The sequence below is a fragment of the Amblyraja radiata genome, chromosome 35 (assembly GCF_010909765.2).
Source record: "Amblyraja radiata isolate CabotCenter1 chromosome 35, sAmbRad1.1.pri, whole genome shotgun sequence".
Classification (NCBI taxonomy): domain Eukaryota; kingdom Metazoa; phylum Chordata; class Chondrichthyes; order Rajiformes; family Rajidae; genus Amblyraja; species Amblyraja radiata.
In genome coordinates this window covers 935,949-956,932 of record NC_045990.1, presented here as the reverse complement: position 1 = coordinate 956,932, position 20,984 = coordinate 935,949, and the positions used below count along the sequence as shown (strand labels likewise).

The 20,984-nt window shown below is 48.5% G+C and overlaps 1 protein-coding gene across 3 annotated transcripts in view; it reads left to right on the top strand.

The window, feature by feature from the left end:
* camsap3 (calmodulin regulated spectrin associated protein family member 3) overlaps window positions 1-20,984 on the top strand; it is an 87,020-nt gene that overhangs the window by 16,955 nt on the left and 49,081 nt on the right. For all 3 annotated transcript variants that reach the window (XM_033051020.1, XM_033051021.1, XM_033051022.1), the window contains exon 2: window positions 13,995-14,260. In XM_033051020.1, coding sequence (XP_032906911.1) covers window positions 13,995-14,260 — 266 coding nt within the window. The remainder of the gene's footprint in view (window positions 1-13,994; window positions 14,261-20,984) is intronic.

The window sequence follows — 20,984 nt, the reverse complement described above, 5'->3', positions numbered from 1 at the left end:
TATATATTATATAGATTGGTTATGGTATTATCCGATGTAATTGGATAGCATGCAATGAAAAGCTTTTCACTGTATCTGTATCTCTGTACACGTGAGGAAAGAATAAACCAAAACAAAGTGCTGGGGGAACTCGGCAGGTCAGGCCAAAGATCCTACAGCGAGAAAGATAGTCCACTCGACAAAAAAGACATAGTACGGTCATGGGCAGATTCATGGGTAATTTTCGGCCCCATTTCAGTAACCGGCTTCCATCTCAGCCATGATCATATTGAATGGTGGTGCAGGCTCGAAGGGCCGAATGGCCTACTCCTGCACCTAATTTCTATGTTTCTATCTCCGTTTCAAAGATCCCATTGGATACTAGTGCGGAGACGGAAGACGGTTACGGAAACATCCTCGCAAAAATCAAAATTATTTGGGAAAAATCTTCTCCTCATTTTCAGAATTATAATTTATTAACACAAACTGTTCCCCCGCAACGTTGATTACACTGCGGGTCGGGTCGGGTCGGGTCCGGTTACTGAAATGGATGATAAAAGGCCCACGTTCCGCTCCATTGCGTACTACACGTCAGCCCATTGCATTTAGCAGGAGTGGTCTATCTTGCTCCGCTATAGGTTCTTTGGGTGAGGCAGCATCTGTGGTGGGTATGGACAAGCTATAGTTCAGGTAATGGCCAGTGGAGTAAGGGGGGGGAGAAAACTGGAAATGAGATGTGGAGGTGGGGCAAGGCCCAGCAAGGGATAGGTGGAAGATAGACACAAAATGCTGGAGTAACTCAGTGGGACAGGCAGCATCTCTGGAGAGAAGGAATGGGTGACGTTTCGGGTCGAGACCCTTCTTCAGATAGGTGGACACAGGGTAAGGTGAGGTGGTGGTAACTGGAAGATGGGTGGAGTATGTGGGAAAGGCTAGAGGTGACGAGGGGACAAAAGGGTGTTGGATAAAGAGAGAAGAGGAGGAGTGAGGTGGTGAAGCCAGAGGGAGGGATATGGGTGGAAGAGTACGGGGGGGGGGGGGGGGGGAGTGGGAAAAGTGGGGGGGAATTAATAGTCAGTTATACAGCATGGAAACAGCTTCTACCACCCAACTTGCCCTTGCCGACCAAGGTGCCCCATCTACACTAATCCCACCTGCTCACGTTTGGCCCATTTCCCTCCAACCCTTTCCTATGCATGTACCTGTCCAAATGTCTATTAAAGCTTGTTATGGTACCTGCCTCAACCACCTCCTCTGGCAGCTCATTCCACAGCCCTCTGTATGGAACAAGTTGCCCCTCAAAAAAACAAGCCCAAAATCTTCAACGGGTCAGGCAGCATATGTGGAGAGAGAAGCAAGGTTAACGCTTCTGATAAAAGTAATTGACCTGAAACATTAATTCTATTTCTCTCTCCACATATGCTGCCTGATCTGCCGAGGAGTTTGATCACTTGGTTTTATTTTATTTTGTTTCCTGCTACTGCAGTTTTTTGGTTTCTCGTGGACTGGGTGGGCCGAAGGGCCTGTTTCTGTTCAGTATCTCTAAAAGAGTCTAAAGGTGGTCTGATGTGTGATTCTCCAAGGCCCAAACCACAGAGCAAGTCTTCGTGAAGTTCAGATCCAATGTAAATGTGTGGAGACAGATGGGGCATTTTTGTCTCAAAAAGATGATGGGGTCTGGTTTTGTTTTTCTACCTCCCTGATGGAGTTTCTTCAAAGGACCTTGTGGTTTTGATGATGTTTAATAGTTTCCTTTATGTGGCTAACCGCGGTGTTGCCATGCACTCTTGCACAACAGAGACTTGTCTTGAACAAGGTGCTTCTCCAATGACACCTCTTCCTCAGATCATCAGCTGAATCATAGAAACATAGAAAATAGGTGCAGGAGGAAGCCATTCGGCCCTTTGAGCCAGCACCATTCGCCATTCATTGTGATCATGGCTGATCGTCCCGTATCAATAACCCGTGCCTGCCTTCTCCCCGTATCCCTTGACTCCACTAGCCCCTAGAGCTCTATCTAACTCTTTCTCAACTCATCCAGTGACTTGGCCTCCACTGCCCTCTGTGGCAGGGAATTCCATAAATTCACAACTCTCTGGGTGAAAAAGTTTTTTCTCACCTCAGTCTTAAATGACCTCCCCTTTATTCTAAGTGTGGCCCCTGGTTCTGGACTCGCCCAACATTGGGAACATTTTTCCTCCTCTGTCGAAAATGATCTACCTAATTGGAGACCTTGCACTCTCTTTAATTGGACTTTACTGGACTTTATCTGGCACTAAATACTATTCCCTTTATCCCGTATCTGTACATTGTGGTCAGCTTGAATATGATACATTTTAGTCTTTTCGCTGACTGGATAGCACGCAACAAAAAAGGTTTTCACTGTACCTCGGTACGTGACACTCAACTCTGAGCTCAACTCTGAGCTCAACTCTCCACCCAACTCTCCACCCAACTCTCCATCCAACTCTCCACCCAACTCTGAACCCCACAACTCTGAACCCCACAACTCTGAACCCCACAACTCTGAACCCCACAACTCTGAACCCCACAACTCTGAACCCCACAACTCTACACCAAACTCAAGAGTCTCTACTTGTTCCCACTTGCCCTCCCTGAGCTGTGGCGGAGTGCCTGCACTCTTGACTCTGACTCTGGGTTTGAACTCGTTACCAGAGATTACAGGTGACTATGTTCTAATTACTGTGGCTGTTATACAGGTTGGAGCTCCCTGTGGTTTGGGAATGAGCAGCATAATTGCAAGTTTAGTATGTTTTATGCGTGACCTGTGCTCTGGAATCTTGGCCCCATTAACAACAAAAATCCTTCAAGGTCAAACTAGTCTGAATGTTCTTTAACCCCAGGCCTGGTTCGGTAGTTCTGTGCACCGTAGGAAACTCGGCAACAGTCTCGCCGAACGTTTCCCCTCGGTCTGCCAAGGCTGGGGATGACACGGTTGTGCAGCGGTAGAGTTGCTGCCTTACAGCGATCGAAACCCAGGTTCGATCCCGACTACGGGCGATGTCTGTACGGAGTTTGTACCTTCTCCCCGTGACCCATTTGTATACATTGGGTACTCAAGCAAAGAATTTCACTATGCTAATAAAGCATTCCACCCCCCCCCCCCCCCCCCCCCCCCCCCCCCTCATCCACCCACCCATCTCCACCTCACCCCCCCCTCACCCACCCATCTCCCCCTCATCCACCCATCTCCCTCACCCACCCACCCATCGCCCCCTCACCCATCTCCCCCTCACCCACCCATCCTTCCCCATCCACCCATCCCCTGCCCTCCATCCCACCCCCCCCCTCTCCCAAGCCACCATGGGAGCCCCATGACGGGGAGAGAAGCGGTGGGTGTAGGGCGCTCCCTGCAGGCCAGTGTGAGTTGTGCAGCAGGTTGAGCCCCCCCCCCCCCCACAGCACATCAACCTGAAGGAACAGAACTGGTGTTTCCACTCTGTCAAAAATATTCCCCCCGCAGGCCTTTCACAGGTGTAGCGTCCTGAGGTGGATGTTGCCATTGTGCACAATGACTTGTTTAAAATAGGAGTTCCTGTATATATTAGCTGACGTGTTAATTCCAACTCCTGACTGACTAGGTGTTGAATCTATATTATAGGGGGCCTATAATGCTGTTAGATGTCCCTGGCTGGAGAAACTCAGCAAGCCAGGCAGCATCTCTGGAGACTAGGAATGGGTGACGTTTCGGGTCGAGCCCCTTCTTCAGACTCTAGTCTCTCAGGTCTTCAGGTCTGAAGAAGGGTCTCGACCCAAAACGTCACCCTTTCACTCTCTCCAGAGATGCTGCCTGCCCAGCTGAGTTACTCCAGCATTTTGTGTCCATCTTCGGTGTAAACCAGCACTTGCACTTCCTCCCTGCACACTACGAGCATTGAATTCTCCAATTTGAAGTGACACGCTCCCCCACCCCTCTCCCTTCTCTCTGACTCCCGATCCCAACGCACACACATTTTTCAAGATACAAGCATGAAAAATATCCTTTAGTCTTCTGATCCAGAGGACTGTGAAAGTCCAGTCCGGTTGCCTTGTTGGTGAAGGTCACAGCTAATCTATGACCTCTGTCCACATCCGTAAATATACCCGATTAATGGAAATCCGGAAATCTACGCACTAAAATTAACAATTTAATCATTGGCGTTCCTAACTTGATCCTTATTTACAAAATGACACAAAGTTTCCAACCTTTCCGATATGGTTTCCCAAATCCAGTTATGTCGTGTTTAGTTTACTTTAGATTAGTTTAGTTTAATTTAGTTTGGAGATACAGCGCAGAAACAGGCCCTTCGGCCCACCGAGTCCGTGCCGACCAGCGATCCCCGCACATTAACACTATCCCGCACACACTAGGGACAATTTTGACATTTTTACCAAGTCAATTAAACTACATTCCTGCACGTCTTTGGAGTGTGGGAGGAAAGACAATAGACAATAGGTGCAGGAGTAGGCCATTCGGCCCTTCGAGCCAGCACCGCCATTCAATGTGATCATGGCTGATCATCCCCAATCAGTACCCCGTTCCTGCCTTCTCCTGAAGATATCGGAGAAAACCCACACAGGTCACGGGGAGAATGTACAAACTCTGTACAGACAGCACCCGTAGTCAGGATCGACACCGGATATCTGGTGCTGTAAGGCAGCAACTCTACCGCTGCGCCACCGTGCTTTAGTTAGTTTGTGTCATTTATAGTTTAGTTTTTTTTAGTTAATAGATACAGCGCGGAAACAGGCCCTTCGGCCCACCGTGTCCGCGCCCACTAGCGATCCCCGCACACCAACACTATCCTACACCCACCAGGAACAATTTTTACATTTACCAAACAAATTAACCTACAAACCTGCACGTCTTTGGAGTGTGGGAGGAAACTGAAGATCTCGGAGAAAACCCACGCAGGTCACGGGGAGAACGTACAAACTCCGTACATAGAGCTGTAGAGCGGACTGGATAGTCAGGGGCTGGGATCTGCCTCTCAATGGAGGCCAGCCGCAAAATGCTGGAGTAACTCAGCGGGACAGGCAGCTGCTTGGAACCTATGGGGTGATTCCACAGAGCGTTTTACCCAGAGTTGGGAATCAAGAACCAGAGGTCAGAGGTTTAAGGCGAGGGGAGAAAGATTTAATGGGAATCTGAGGGGTGTTATTTTCACACAGAGGGTGGTGGGCGCATGGCACGAGGTGCCGGAGGAGATAGTTGAGGCTGGGACTATCGCAACATTTAAGAAACATTTAGACAGGTACATTATATAGGATAGGTGGTCCGAAGAAGGGTCTCAACCTGAAAGGTCACCTATTCCTTTTCTCCAGAGATGCTGCCTGACCCGCTGAGTTAACTCAGCATTTTGGCCCTATCTATCGGACAGGTTTGGAGGGACATGGACCAAACAGGCAGGCGGGACTGGTGTAGATGGGACAGCATGGGCAATTTGGGCCGAAGGGCCTGTTTCCATGATGTATCACTCTGTGGTTATAAGGTTCTATATCTCTTTTTGACCCAATTTCAATACGTTGTTGGCAATGAATCCTTGAATTAATATTAAACAATCTGTGTGTGCAGCTGTCCTTTATACACTAGGGACTAGTGACTCCAACCCCCCTCTCCTCCACCCCTTCTGCACACTAGTCGTTGCCATGGCAGCACCCGGTAAAAGGGAAGGTGTGAGACTCTCTGTATTCCAACCCTGTGCCATTTCCGTCTCTCCCGGTCTCTGCAAGTCATGTTAAGATGCAGCCCTTCTGAGAAACATTTTAAAACCCATTGTGTCTGTGTCTGCATCTGCGTCTGCCTCAGTGTTTCTGTCTCTCTGTCTCTGTGCCTCTGTCTCTGTGTCTGTGTGTGTGTCTGTCTCTGTCTCTGTGCATGTATGTGTCTGTGTCTCTGTGTCTCTGCGAGATATCACACAAGCGTTTTCAAACACTGGAGAAATTTGGATGAATTTACAAAGGGTCAAAGTCAAGCATATTTAATTGTCCCGTGACTACAGAACAATTACATTCTTGCTTGCAGCAGCTTAACAGGCCTGTAGACGCCTTAAATACGAGATGTCAATTATGTGACAACTCTCTCAGATGGTGGATGGATGGGAAAAAAAACAATGGGAATGGCGAGGGAGGAGCTTGGATGATGGAACAATTCTCCCAAGGACGGCACGGTGGTTCAGCGGTAGAGTTGCTGCCTCACGGCGCCAGAGACCCGGGTTCGATCCCGACTACGGGTGCTGTCTGTACGGAGTTTGCACGTTCTCCCCGTGACCTGCGTGGGTTTTCTCTGAGATCTTCGGTTTCCTCCCACACTCCAAAGACGTGCAGGTTTGTAGGTTAATAGGCTTGGTGTAAATGTGAAATTGTCCCTAGTGTGTGTAGGATAGTGTTAGTGTGCGGGGATCGGTGGTCAGTGGGCCGAAGGGCCTGTTTCCACACTGTCTCTCGAAGCGAAACTGAAGTCGGTGTTTATGTTGACAAACTCCCTCTCCCAGTCTCGCTCTTGTCCAACTCCACTAGCCCTGGGCTACCTGGCATGGCACTTGGCTAGTTAATGCAAGGCTCTGGCTTCCAGCTGCCCCGATGCGGTTGCCAAGGGGACGTGCCGGAGGGACAATGAAGTGTCTGGGATTATCCCTGCAGAAAATCCAAGTGTATTGCCCCTAACGCTGTGAGGCTTGTGCTGATAGTGTCTGCTGTGGTCTGTGGCTGGGGTATCACAGGCAGGGCCCCGAGTATCAGTGCCACCCACTGCGGCCATCTCGTAGGGTCTCGATCCACACACACACACCCTGTTTTACGTTGCACCACCTGAGTTTGTAGTGGCATCGTTTCATGTTTGTAGTTTGTGTGCGATCTAGGTGAGTTATACTGACCGAGCTGGAATAGCCAGGTGCACAAGTTGACAAGGGCTTTGAACAAAGAGCTACCATTCCCCTTCTACACTAGAATGGGTTTGAAGAAGGGTCTCGAACCGAAACGTCACCCATTCCTTCACTCCAGAGATGCTGCCTGTCCCGCTGAGTTACTCCAGCACCTTGTGTCCATTGTTTAATTCTGTCTCCAGCCATTCAGCCCTCTACCGCCAAGCACGCAGCAACTTGCACCTATAGGGCGAGTTTTCAGGAGTTTAAAAAACATGTTCTCCAATAACTTCCCAATCACCTATAAAAGGCTCATCGGCCCGTGTCTGAGTGAAAGACAGGCCAGGGTGAGTGTCTCTTTCTCATACATGGACTCTGTCTCATAGGAAGAGTCCCATCCTTGTGCACAGACACTGTCACAAGGGAAAGGCCTGGGTAGAGTGGATGTAGCGAGGATGTTTCCACTAGTGGGAGAGTCTAGGACTAGAGGGCACAGCCTCAGAATAAAGGTTGTACCTTTGGAAAGGAGATGAGGAGGAATTTATTTCGTCAGAGGGTGGTGAATCTGTGGAATTCATTGCCACAGAAGGCTGTAGAGGTATTGATATTTTTATGGTAGAGATAGAGATAGAGATATTCTTGGTTAGTACGGACGTCAGGGGTTATGGGGAGAAGTCAGGAGAATGGGGTTGAGAGGGAAAGATAGATCGGCCATGATTGAATGGCGGAGTAGACGTGATGGGTCGAATGGCCTAATTCTGCTCCTCGTACTGAGGGAGGTATGAAGAGTCACGCCCTTGTGCACGGGCACTGCTCCACGCCCCCCCCCCGTTCATTTTAAGATCACACAGATGGCCGTCTCGGTGAAAACCCAAATCCCCAGGCTGCTGGGTGTCTGCTTGCCGTGGTGTTTGTGCTAAGCTATCCTTGTGCATCTGTCCCGTCACCAAGTTGTGGATTATTGGAGGTGATTAGTGAATTATGTTGAGACTGGCCGGCCTGGAGCCTGGAGCCGACAGACGACAACAAGGGAAGTTGTGTAAACTAACGTTAGTGGCCCACTGAGATAAAGGTGAGACGCGGGAGTGGCTGGGGTTTGGAGGATGAGTGGAGGCCATGTGACTGACGCAAGGAGCAGCGCGTCATGGGTTGACGTGTCTAGCTGCAGGCCCTGCAGAAGCCTGGGGCTAAATTTGAGCTTGAGGCGAGAAACGGTGGCACCCAGGCGAGTGTTTGTGTGCTGGCCACAGAATCTACAATCATACATTACAATCGCTCCACTCTTTTAAATCTCTTCTCCCACATCAACATCTCTTAATTTATCTATGATCACTGAACCGTATTCATGTTATTCCCTTTATCATGTATCTGTACACTGTGGACGGCTCGATTGTAATCATTGTATTGTCTTTACGCAACAAAAGCTTTTCTCTGTACCTCGGTCCACGTGACAATAAACTAAACTCAACCTCTAAGAGACCGAGCACGTGGATCGGACGCGGCCGACAGTGGCACAGGGCAGTGGTGGTGGATGTGGACCACATCTCCTGGCCAGGCCGACCCCTACAACTCCCACCTAGTGTTGGGAAGCACGGTGGTGCAGCAGTAGAGTTGCTGCCTAATGCCCCTGTCCCACTTATGCCCCTGTCCCACTTAGGAAACCTGAACGGAAAACTCTGGAGACTTTGCGCCCCACCCAAGGTTTCCGTGCGGTTCCCGGAGGTTGCAGGTGGTTGCCGGAGGTTGCAGGTAGTGGAAGCAGGTAGGGAGACTGACAAAAACCTCCGGGCACCTCACGGAAACCTTGGGTGGGGCACAAAGTCTCCAGAGGTTTCCGTTCTGGTTTCCTAAGTGGGACAGGGGCATTACAGTACCAGAGACCTGGGTTTGATCCTGACTACGGGTGCTGTCTGTACGGAGTTTGCACGCTCTCCCAGTGACCGGGTTGGTTTCCTCCCATATTACAAAGTCGTGCAGGTTTGTAGGCAATTGGTTTTGGTAAAGATTGTAAATTGTCCCTAATGTGTGTAGGATAATGCTAGTGTATGGGGAAGGCTGGTTGGCATAGACTCGGTGGGATGAAGGGCCTGTTTCTGCGCTGTATTTCTAAACTAAATAAGCTAAACTCAGCGGGTCTGGCAGCATCTCTGGGCAGGTGACGTTTTGTGTCGGGGAACCCTTCTACCCATGAGAACTGAGGGACGCTGAGAGGTGATGTGGATGAGTCCATGTTTTCAACCCTTACTCCTGCCTCAGGGGTTACGGGGAGAAGGCAGGAGAATGGGGTTGGGAGGGAGAGATAGATCAGCCATGATTGAATGGCGGGGTAGACTTGATGGGCCGAATGGCCTAATTCTGCTCCTATCGTTTATCAACATGAGCTTTGGAGCAGCAATGGTCAACGTTGTCCCTGCGTTCCTGTCAGGAGATGCGCTCCAGTGTACTGTGCAGCAGTGCAGTCACCATGGAAACACACTGGTGCTCCACATTCCGCTTGCCTGCCATGCTTTTGGCTTCAGTATCCGGTGGTTCAATGCCAGCATCTCCCCTAATCCTTGTCTCCGACCAATGTAACAACTTATCCTGTTAGACACAGAGTGCCGGAGTAACTCAGCGGGACGGGCAGCATCTCTGGAGAGAAGGAATGGGCGACGTTTCGGGTTGAAACCCAAAATGTCACCCATCCCTTCAGTAAAGGCACTACACCTGTTCAAGATCCATGGTAGGTGATGACTCAAACCCTTAACCTGCCCTGTTCTTAGACCCACCTGTAATCCCGCAACAAGTTCCATTGTCAGTGTCGACTATTAGTATAACAACATTTAAAAGGCATGGACAGGAATGTTTAGAGGGATGTGGGCCAAATGTGGGCAGGTGGGGCTTGTGTGGATGGGGCATCTTGGTCAGCATGGGCAAGTTGGGCCGAAGGTGTGACTCTATGTCTCAAATCTCAACTGAGACCTAACCAGTTCCTAAATCTGCAACGTACATTTTTCCGCGCTCCAATCCTCCTGCCTGACCCTGCTGTCTTGAAGGGTTTGGCTATGCGCACACACACCCTGTTTCATGTTGCACCCACCTGAGTTTGTAGTGCCATCATTTCATGTTTGTAGTTTGTGTGCGATCCAGGTGAGTAATACTGACCGAGCAGGAATAGGCAGGTGCACGAGATGTGGCAGTGTTGACAAGGGCTTAGAACAGAGACCTACCCTTCCCCCTCCTGCACTGGGATGGGTTTTGAAGAAGGGTCTCGACCCGAAACGTCACCCATTCCTTCTCTCCAGAGATGCTGCCTGTCCCGCTGAGTTACTCCAGCACTTTGTGTCTATCTTCGGTGGGAACCAGCATCTGCAGTTCCTTCCTCCACACTGGGAAGGGTTACTCCCCTGAGAGCTACATCCTTGTCTTTGTGCCCATTATATGTGGAAGGGGATATATGATTGAGAGCGTTCTTTGTATCCACTGCAGGCTTGGTTTATTTATTTCTTAAAATAATACCAGCCAATGCTCTTGGGATACCAGAAGGGTATAAATTATGATAATTGCATTTGATGTCCCCATGGTTTGGCAGCTGTGGCCTCTGCCCGTTGCTAGAACCGTGTGCAGCCTCCTGCCAGAGCTCGGGGAGCGAATGAACACTGCATTGTCCTAACATGCTTCACCTTCAGAGAGGGAAGTGTGATAAGCATTTCACTGTAGCTAGATACAAGTGTCAATAAAGTATCATTGGGTGAGGCAGCATCTATGGGGCGAAGGAATAGGTAACGTTTTGGGTCGAGACCCGAAACGTCACCTATTCCTTCGCTCCATAGAAGCTGCCACACCCGCAGAGTTTCTCCAGCATTTTTGTCTACCTTCGATTTTTCCAGCATCTGCAGTTCTTTCTTAAACATAAAGTATCCTTGAATCATTGAAACATTGAATTTTTGATTGTTCTTCGCTCTTTATCTCATTGCTCTGTTCCTTCTCTCCAGAGATGTTGTCTGTCTCACTGAGTTACTCCTGCATTTTGTGTCTATCTTATGTTTAAACCAGCATCTGCAATCCCTTCCTATCCATTGCTCTAGCAATTGTACTTGAGTTTGACCTGATTTGTATTTATGTCTAGTATATCTCATCTGTTTGGATAAGTAAGTAAGTTTATTGGCCAAGTATTCACATACAAGGAATTTGCCTTGGTGCTCCACCCACAACATGACATACAGTGACAGTTACGAATGACTCAGAAAACACTAAACATTAATAATAATAAAACATTAATGATAAAACACCATTGATCAAGCATGAGAACCAAAAAAATACCAGATCAAAGGGAGGCTACAGATTTTTGGCTGTTGAGTAGAGCAACTACTCGTGGATAAAAACTGTTTTTATGTCTGGCTGTGGCAGCTTTGACAGTCCGGAGTCGCCTTCCAGAGGGAAGTGATTCAATGAGTTTGTGGCCATGGTGAGAGGGGTCAGAGATGATCTTGCCCGCTCGCTTCCTGGCCTTTGCTGTGTACAGTTCATCATGCAAGTAAAACAAAGTTTTTCGCTGTATCTCAGTGCACGTGGCAATTATAAACCTAGACCTTCAAGGCACCCGAGAACGTCACCCATTCCTTCCTGTCCTGGCGGTGCTGGGTCGAAGGGCCGAATGGCCTTCCCCTGCACCTATTGTCTATTGTCTATTGTCCTGCTGAGTTACTCCAGCTTTTCGTGACAATCTAAGGACTGTTTGTCCTGTGTCTCTATGTTAAGGTCATAACAGTCTCTGATGTTGGAATCAAACAGGGGGGGGGAACTGGTGCCTCTCACCTGCTGAGGTGTAATCGGGTTGGTGCTTTTGTAATCTGATTATGTTGCCTGAACTTTACACAGTTTCTCGTTTAACCAAACAACCTCCCTGGAGCAAAGGCCCCAGTGCTGAGTACACATGTCCATTAGGGCAGTGACCATGGGAGTGTGTAGGAAGGAACTGCAGATGCTGGTTTAAACCAAAGACTGACACAAAAAGCTGGAGTAACTCAGCAGGACAGGCAGCATCTCTGGAGAGAAGGAATAGGTGATGTTTTGGTTCGAGACCCTTCTTCAGACTGAGATTCAGGGGAAAGGAGAACGAGATATACGGACTTTACATTGCAGAAAGCATCGATTATCAAGGAAATATTTTTTAAATTTCAAAACAGACTTTATTCGAGAAATACAATATATTATCCATACAAAACTCCATCCGACATTCGGAAACGGGGAAACCTACACACAGTCAGGGGGAGAACATGCAAACTCCGTACAGATGCTGTTCCTTTTATGATCGGCTGTTTGTTGAAGGAGGCATGTGAGAGGTCGGTGTGTAAAAAAACACACATCAGCCAGTCCCGGGACTTGGCACAGAGCCCGCACTGTTTATTTATTAACCTGACTTGTTATTCAAAGAGAGCAGTTCACTTTGACCCTCTGGTTGGTGCCCTGCCTGCTGGTCTGTGAAGCAGGCTTGCTCCACCCTACTGTCTGAAGTTTGCCTGAAGGCAGACAATTGTGTAACACACCCACTGGATATGTTCACTACTTGCACCTGTCCTTTGCTGCTTAGAGGGAAAGTGGTTCAGCGATACACAGCAGGTCAGGCAGCATCCCTTGGGGTAAAAGGGTGGAAAATCTCTCTGGGTGATGTTTCTGGTTTTGATGCTTTTTCAGACTGATTGTGTTTTGGGGGGGGGGGGGGGGGGCAGGGCAGAGCCTGGCTAGTGATAGGTTGGTACAATGAGGGGAGGGGTTGAATGGTAGATGGTTGGACAAAGACCAGAGATGAAAGACAAATAGTGTAGTGAGATTATGTAGATAAATGTCCTTGACCTTTCATGAAAGTCCTCTGGCTAAGTAGACCATATATCATCTGCTTTCCAATGTACTTGTTGTACCTGCAAACTCATTTTGTTTGATTTATTTGAACAATGGCCTGTTTCCTTTATCAATGTTACTTCTGTGCACCGTTCGTTCATTTGTTCCATATCTCCTTCACCGTCTATATCTCTCGTTTCCCTTTCCCCTGACTCAGTCTGAGGAAGGGTCTCGACTAGAAACGTCACCTATTTTTTTTTTCTCTCCTGAGATGCTGCCTGACCCGTTGAGTTACTCCAGTATTTTTGTGTCTATCTTTATTTGATTTGTTATCGATGACATCCAAATCCTGTTGAATGCCAACGTCACCAAGAATATTAAAGACAGGCACAAAGTGCTGGAGTAACTCAGCGGGTCAGGCAGCATCTGTGGAGAACATGGATAGGTGACGTTTCACAGAATGCTGGAGTAACTCAGCGGGTCAGGCAGCATCTGTGGAGAACAAGGAAAGGTGACGTTTCACAGAATGCTGGAGTAACTCAGTGGGTCAGGCAGCATCTGTGGAGAACATGGATAGGTGACGTTTCACAGAGTGCTGGAGTAACTCAGTGGGTCAGGCAGCACCTGTGGAGAACATGGATAGGTGACTTTTCACAGAGTGCTGGAGTAACTCAGCGGGTCAGGCAGCATCTGTGGAGAACATGGATAGGTGACGTTTCAGAGTGCTGGAGTAACTGATGAACACAAGTGCCCAATCTTCCTACTCGCCCGATTAAGGGTTAAAAATGCCAATGCAGTGTCTCGGCCCGATACAAGGACATTTCCTTCCTCCATCCCTCCCCCCTCTCCCCCCAGATCTGTATTCCTTTTGGAGGGTTAAATGTTGATAGAAATTGTCCCTAGTGTGTGTAGGATAGTGTTAATGTGTGGGGATCGCACAAAGTTACAAAGTTACTTTGTTAGTTACTTTGTAACCTTGTTAGTTACTTTGTAACCTTGTTAGTTACTTTGTAACCTTGTTTGTTACTTTGTAAGCGCCCTTTATGTGTCGACTATTTGCATACCGTGGTTATGCAAACAAAGGTGGTAAAAAAGTATTCCATTAATTCAATTCAAATCGCTGGTCGGCATGGGCTCGGTGGGCCAAGGAGCCTGTTTCCGTGCTGTCTCTAAACTAAATAAAAGCACCCTGGCCACGCTCTTATCTCGCTTCTACCATCAGGAGAAATTGAGACAATTACCCCCCCCCTGTGTTTATTTGTGGGGGTTGGGTGTTGATGTGGGGAAAGGTGGGTGACAGCTGTCTCACGTTGCTGGTCTTGTTCCTCACAGAGAATGTTCCGGAGGAATTGCGGGAGCCGTTCTACACAGACCAGTACGAGCAGGAGCACATCAAGCCGCCGGTCATCGGTCTGCTGCTGTCCTCGGACATCTACTGCCGAGTGTGTGGCCAGACACTGTCCCGAGGAGAGCAGGCTCCGCCGGCCGACAATGCCGCTGTCCTGCAGGTCCTGTCTCACCGCGGCATCCAGGTGAAGGACCAGGACCAGGACATCCTGGTGACCGAGGCTGACCTGCAGCAGAAGCCCATCAAAATGGTAAGGGCCACGTGGGAGATACCTGTGCGATGGGGAGCTGGTTTATATCAAAGATAGACACAAAGTGCTGGTGGCACAGTGGTGCAGCGGTAGACCTGTTGCCTTACAACGACAGATGGGACGACAGATGGCACAATGGGCTAAGTGTTCGGCTGGCAACCGGAAGGTAGCCGGTTCGAATCCCGCTTGGAGTGCATACTGTCGTTGTGTCCTTGGGCAAGACACTTCACCCACCTTTGCCTGTGTGTGAATGTGTGTGAGTGATTGGTGGTGGTCGGAGGGGCCGTAGGCGCAGATTGGCAGCCACGCTTCCGTCAGTCTGCCCCAGGGCAGCTGTGGCTACAGAAGTAGCTTACCACCACCGAGTGTGACTGAGGAGTGAATGAATAATGCGATGTAAAGCGCCTTGAGTATTAGAAAGGCGCTATATAAATCCCATCCATTATTATTATTATTACAACGCTTGAGACCCAGGTTCGATCCCGACTAATAACATTTAGTGCAATGTAAAGCCAGCACTGTCCAATCAAGGATAGTCCGAGGGTCACCAATGAGGTAGATAGTAGTTCAGGACCGCTCTCTGGTTGTGGTAGGATGGTTCAGTTGCCTGGTTACAGCTGGGAAGAAACTGTCCCTGAATCTGGAGGTGTGCGTTTTCACACTTCTGTACCTCTTGCCCCCAGGGAGAGGGGAGAAGAGGGAGTGGCCGGGGTGTGACTCGTCCTTGATGATGCTGCTGGCCTTGCCGAGGCAGTGTGAGGTGTAGATGGAATCAATGGAAGGGAGTTGGTTTGTGTGATGGTCTGGGCTGCGTCCACAATTCGCTGCAATTTCTTGTGGTCTTGGATGGAGCTGCTCCCAAACCGTGCTGTGATGCATCCCGATAAAATGCCTCCTGAGTGCAACTGCAGAAGTCGGTGAAGAATGTGTTTGGAACATGAAATGTTTGCATTCTGTGCTGCTTCCTCTGCAGAACCTTTACAAAGCCGTGTGCTAATCTGCGGGTGGAGTTGTTGTGGAACAGGTTCCCCCAGTCATCGCTGGTGTAATGAACCTGTCCTTGGTTCTTGAGCAGAACACAGTGCTGGGAGAACTCAGCGGGTCAGCCAGCATCTGTGTCAAGTCAAGTCAAGAGAGTTTATTGTCATGTGTCCCAGATAGGACAATGAAATCCTTGCATTGTTGCAGCACAACAGGATATTGTATAGCTGGAGGAGGGATACGGGTAGAGGGGGAAGGAAGGGGGTTAAAAGTGGTATGGGGACTTGGGGATATGAAATGAGCAGAGGGGGGGGGGGGGGGAAGGAGTAGGGTGTGTACCCTAGGTTTGCACGGGGAAAGTGTGGGGGGTGTATGAAAAAAATTGGAGGGCTTGAAATTGGAGAAACATCTCCTCTGACCTCTCCCCCCACCCTCCCTCCCCCCAATCCAGTGTCCAAAGAAGGGTCCCGACCCAAAACATCATCTGTCCATTCCCTCCACAGATGCTGCCTGACCCGCTGAGTTCCTCCAGCACTCTGTGTTTTTTGCTTTAGATTCCAGCAATAACGGAGTCTCGTTGCCACACCATGTTATTGCAGCAGGAGCTTCCTCCGCACAAGTTGACGTGATTATTTTCAATCATTGGCACTTTGGTTTTTGAATTCTAGTCAATGGGCGTTAAATAGTTTGAGGTTCTTTGGGCTTGTTAGAGATTGGATGAAAGCAAGGCTTTACCGATGAAGGATTAGACCAACTTTTTTCTCCAGCTCTGGCTGTCGTCCAAAAACTTTAAACCTCGTGTGTGAGTTCAGATCCGTAACTGCATGGTGGCGCAGCGGTAGAGTTGCTGCCTCACAGCGCCAGAGACCCGGGTTCAATCCTGACTACGGGTGCTGTCTGTACGGAGTTTGTACGTTCTCCCCGTGACCTGCGTGGGTTTTCTCCGGGTGCTCCGGTTTCCTCCCACACTCCAAAGATGTGCAGGTTTGTCGACTAATTGGCTTTGGTGTAATTGTAAATTGTCCCCAGTGTGTGTAGGGTAGTGTTAGTGTGCGGGGATCGCTAGTAGGCGCAGACTCAGTGGGCCGAAGGGCCTGTTTCCGCACTGTACCTCTAAACTAAACTAAACTAAACTCTAAGCCAGGAAAACAAATCATTTTCATTAGGTACACAAAATTGCTGGGGAAACTCAGCGGGTGCAGCAGCATCTATGGAGCGAAGGAAATAGGCGACGTTTCGGGCCGAAACCCTTCTTCAAAAAAGTTGGTCTAATCCTTCATCGGTAAAGCCTTGCTTTCATCCAATCCAGTCTGAAGAAGGGTTTCGGCCCGAAACGTCGCCTATTTCCTTCGCTCCATAGATGCTGCTGCACCCGCTGAGTTTCCCCAGCAATTTTGTGTACCTTCGATATTCCAGCATCTGCAGTTCCCTTTTGAACAAATCATTTTCATTGTTGTTGTCACGGCTGAAATTGTTAGCAGTATTTTCTTTGTAACCTTTAGGGCTTTGCTGATTGGCTTTGATTTACATTTGGGTCAGGAAGGAGAGAACAAAACGAAAAGTCCCTTTGATCCTTTGCCAACAGTATCTCATCACTTTGATAAGCAAACTAAAAATTACACCTTGCATTTCAAGTTTGGTATGAGGCGACTTCAAAATAAAAGATCAGTGCAGGTCTTTAGTGGAAGAAAGTTTCCTGGAATAACTCCAACTTAAGGTGCAATTTTGAGCAGTGGTTCAGAATTGTAGGTTATGTTAAATATGAACCTATGAGTTCGGTTGTTGCTTTAAGAATTGCCTAAGACTGCTTCTGCCAAGTTGTAATTGAAGAGAAACCAAAATAGTTTTGTGTTGGGCCTTGAGGTGAGGAACCGCTTTTACTCATAGAACCAGTTATTTGAAGGTCGGGGAGGCTGGCTTGCTTTTGGAACTGGGCAAGAGGACTTGCTGCGGGGGTGTGGACAGGAACTCTTTATGCTAGGGTCAGTTCTACTGGAGATCTGTGGTGACGTGGCGTGTGTAAGCTGACCAGCTCTCCGCCACTACCACCCCCACCCCCGCCTTGATGTTCAGCATTAAGTCACAGGCAGCAGTAGTGATCTTAGAGAGGGTACAGCTTTAACCAGTGTTTGTTTTTGTAGATAGAACGGTGCCAACGCACACAAATAATAAACAAACACTCCACGTGACTGGAAAAATAAGGGTTTAATTATATATTTCTTTCTGACTGAAAAAAACATTTGGTCCCCATTGGTTCTATACAGGGCCACAGAGGAACCCCGTTCATAGGGTTATAGTCACACAGCACGGAAACAGGCCCTTCGGCCCAACTTGCCAATAGTGACCAAGGTGCCTGATCCACACTAGCATAGAAACATAGAAAATAGGTGCAGGAGGAGGCCATTCGGCCCTTCGAGCCAGCACCGCCATTCATTGTGATCATGGCTGATCGTCCCCTATCAATAACCCGTGCCTGCCTTCTCCCCATATCCCTTGACTCCACTAGCCCCTAGAGCTCTATCTAACTCTCTCTTAAATCCATCCGGTGACTTGGCCTCCACTGGCAGGGAATTCCATAAATTCACAACTCTCTGGGAGAAAAAGTTTTTTCTCACCTCGGTCTTAAATGACCCCCCCTTTATTCTAAGAGCCACCACTCTTAGCCCCACCACCACCGTGTTTTTATCTACGTACCAAATTTATTCCACCAGTAATTTCTCCAGGTAACCTTTCCCTGTATTCCCATCGATTTCCCCCATCCACCCGCACTCAGGGTGATGGTATAAACAGCCTATCACTCTGTACAGGCTTTGGGAAGTTGGAGGAAACCAGAGCACCTGGAGGAAACCCATGTGGTCCCAGGAAAAACGTGCAAACTCCAGGATTGAACGCACGACATTGGTGCAACGAGGCAGCAGTTCCATCCGTTGCCCAATGCGAAAGGTGTGCATTTTTGTTCTTTCATCGGTCTACCTACACCATCTGTACTCAGGCACTCCCGATTCCTGGAACATTGGGAAAAGTGCACGCAATATCAGACTCTTGCCCTACATTATCTGGGTTTATGAACAGTACTTCCATAAGCTACCCACACTCCAAAGATGTACAGGTTGGTAGGTTAATCGGCTTGGTATAAATTGTAAATTGTCCCTAGTGTGTGTGTGTAGAATAGTGTTAGTGTGCGGGGATCACTGGTCAGTGCGGACTCGGTGGGCCGAAGGGTCTGTTTCGGGCCCGAAACGTTGCCTATTTCCTTCGCTCCTTAGATGCTGCCTCACCCACTGAGTTTCTCCAGCACTTTTGTCTACTCTAATGTTGAAAGCGAACATGCCCCATGGCTTGCAGTCTCTACTCCATGGCTCTGCTCATCGCCACTGCCCCTCGTTAAGTTTCAATGGTCCCGGTTCTCCGGTGGGGATCCATGCCAAGTTCGCTGCCACTTGCTGTTGACACCGTCCGGTAAAGTCCCCAGGGTGGGGTGATGGCGTCAGCCCGCCTTGACACACAAGGTGCCGTATTTCCCACACTTCAGCATCGCTTGAAAACCTCAAGGAATGAAATCTTCTCCAGGCTGTTGTCATGAGTAACCGAGGTATGAAAAAGCACAAAGTTCAATGTTTGTTGTTTCACTGGTTACAACACTGAAGGTTGGGTGTAGGTTGGGGATAAACTCAAAGACCATACGTCAGGACTCCAGCCACAGTTACTGCTAGTGAGATAAGACAATGCTTTGGAAGGGATTCCAAACTCCCGCCAGCAGTATTTAAGAAGGAACTGCAGATGCAAGGAACTGAAAATCGAAGGTAGACAAAAATGCTGGAGAAACTCAGCGGGTGCAGCAGCATCTATGGAGCGAAGGAAATGGGCAACGTTTCGGGCCGAAACCCTTCTTCAGCAGTACCTCAGTTCAGCTCAGTTTAGTTTATTGTCACGTGTACCGAGGTACAGTGAAAAGCTTTTTGTCCCGTGCTAACCAGTCAGCGGAAAGACAATACATGATTGCAATCGAGCCATTTACAGTGTATAGATACATGATAAAGGAATATAGACACAAAAAGCTGGAGTAACTCAGCGGGACAGGCAGCATCTCTCGAGAGAACGAACGGGTGACGTTTCGGGTCGAGACCCTTCTTCACTCGACCCAAAACGTCACCCATTCCTTCTCTCTACAGATGGAAGAGGAAGAGAAGAGGAAACTGGAGCAGCCGCAGGAAACCCACGCACTTACACGTATAACGTGCAAACTCCACTCAGGCAGCACCTGAGGACAGGATCAAATCCGGTCTCTGGCGCTGTGAGGCAGCTGCTCTACCCGCTGCGTCACTGTTGCCACCCACTGTGCTGTGGACAATCTACAATCTCTAGATAGTCTGAAGAAGGGTCTCGACCCAAAACGCCACCCATTCCTTCTCCTGAGATGCTGCCTGTCCAGTATTTTGTGTCTATCTTCGGTGTAAACCAGCATCTGCAGTTCCTACATACACATGTAAGAGTTCTTCAACATTAAAATAAGCACAAAACAGGGTCTCGATCCGAAACGTCACCCATCCCGTCTTTCCAGAGATACTGCCTGTTCCGCTAAGTTACTCCAGCATTTGTGTCTATCTTCACTGAGTTACTCCAGCATTTTGTGTCTATCTTCACTGAATTACTCCAGCATTTTGTGAGTATCTGCACTGAATTACTCCAGCATTTTGTGTCTATCTTCACTGAGTTACTCCAGCATTTTGTGAGTATCTTCACTGAGTTACTCCAGCATTTTGTGTCTCTCTTCACTGAGTTACTCCAGCATTTTGTGAGTATCTTCACTGAATTACTCCAGCATTTTGTGTCTCTCTTCACTGAGTTACTCCAGCATTTTGTATCTCTCTTCACTGAGTTACTCCAACATTTTGTGTATATCTTCACTGAATTACTCCAGCATTTTGTGTCTATCTTCGATAAAACAAGGAAGGTTAGTCCACCATTTAATATCCCAGTACACTCAGCATTCATATTTACAACTAATCCAGGCTTGGCAATCTTAGCAGAACCAGTCTGGCCCGACATGACAATGTGCAGGCACACTGAAATAATGTCAAAGTTAATTTGGAAAATATTTGAGCGGTTATTGAGTTTTGAATTTTTGGTTATTAAGTCTGGATTTAAGCCATTTTTCCTAACTTTGCCCCTGTCCACTTCCCATAACAACTTGGATTTCACAAATGATCCTTTATTTTTGAAAATCTTTCTGGAAGAAAAACACTTTGTTATTGCGAGTCTGAAACTCTTTGGCCCCCCAAGCCCCTCTCCCCCACTGACACAATTACCTTTACAATGTGGTTGCGGAGATGCAGCGTGGAAACAGGCCCTTCAGCCCACCGAGACCATGCTGACCATCGATCACCCCTTCACACGAGTTCTATATTATCCCACTTTCTCATCCACTCCCTACACAACAGGGGAAATTATCGCACATCAGGGAGAACGTGCAAACTCCACACAGACAGCACCCGTGGTCAGGATCAAACCCAGGTGCCTGCCGCTGTGAGGCAGCTGTTCTACCGCTGCGCCACTGTGCTGCCTTGATCTCACCACAGCAAATTACCCGTTGTATAGGGTGGCAGAGTAGTGTAGCGGTAGAGTTGCTGCCTTACAACGCCAGAGACCCAGGTTCAATCCTGACCTCGGGTGCTGTCTGTGTGGAGTTTGCACGATCTCCCAGAAGGGTTTCGGCCCGAAACGTCGCCTATTTCCTTCGCTC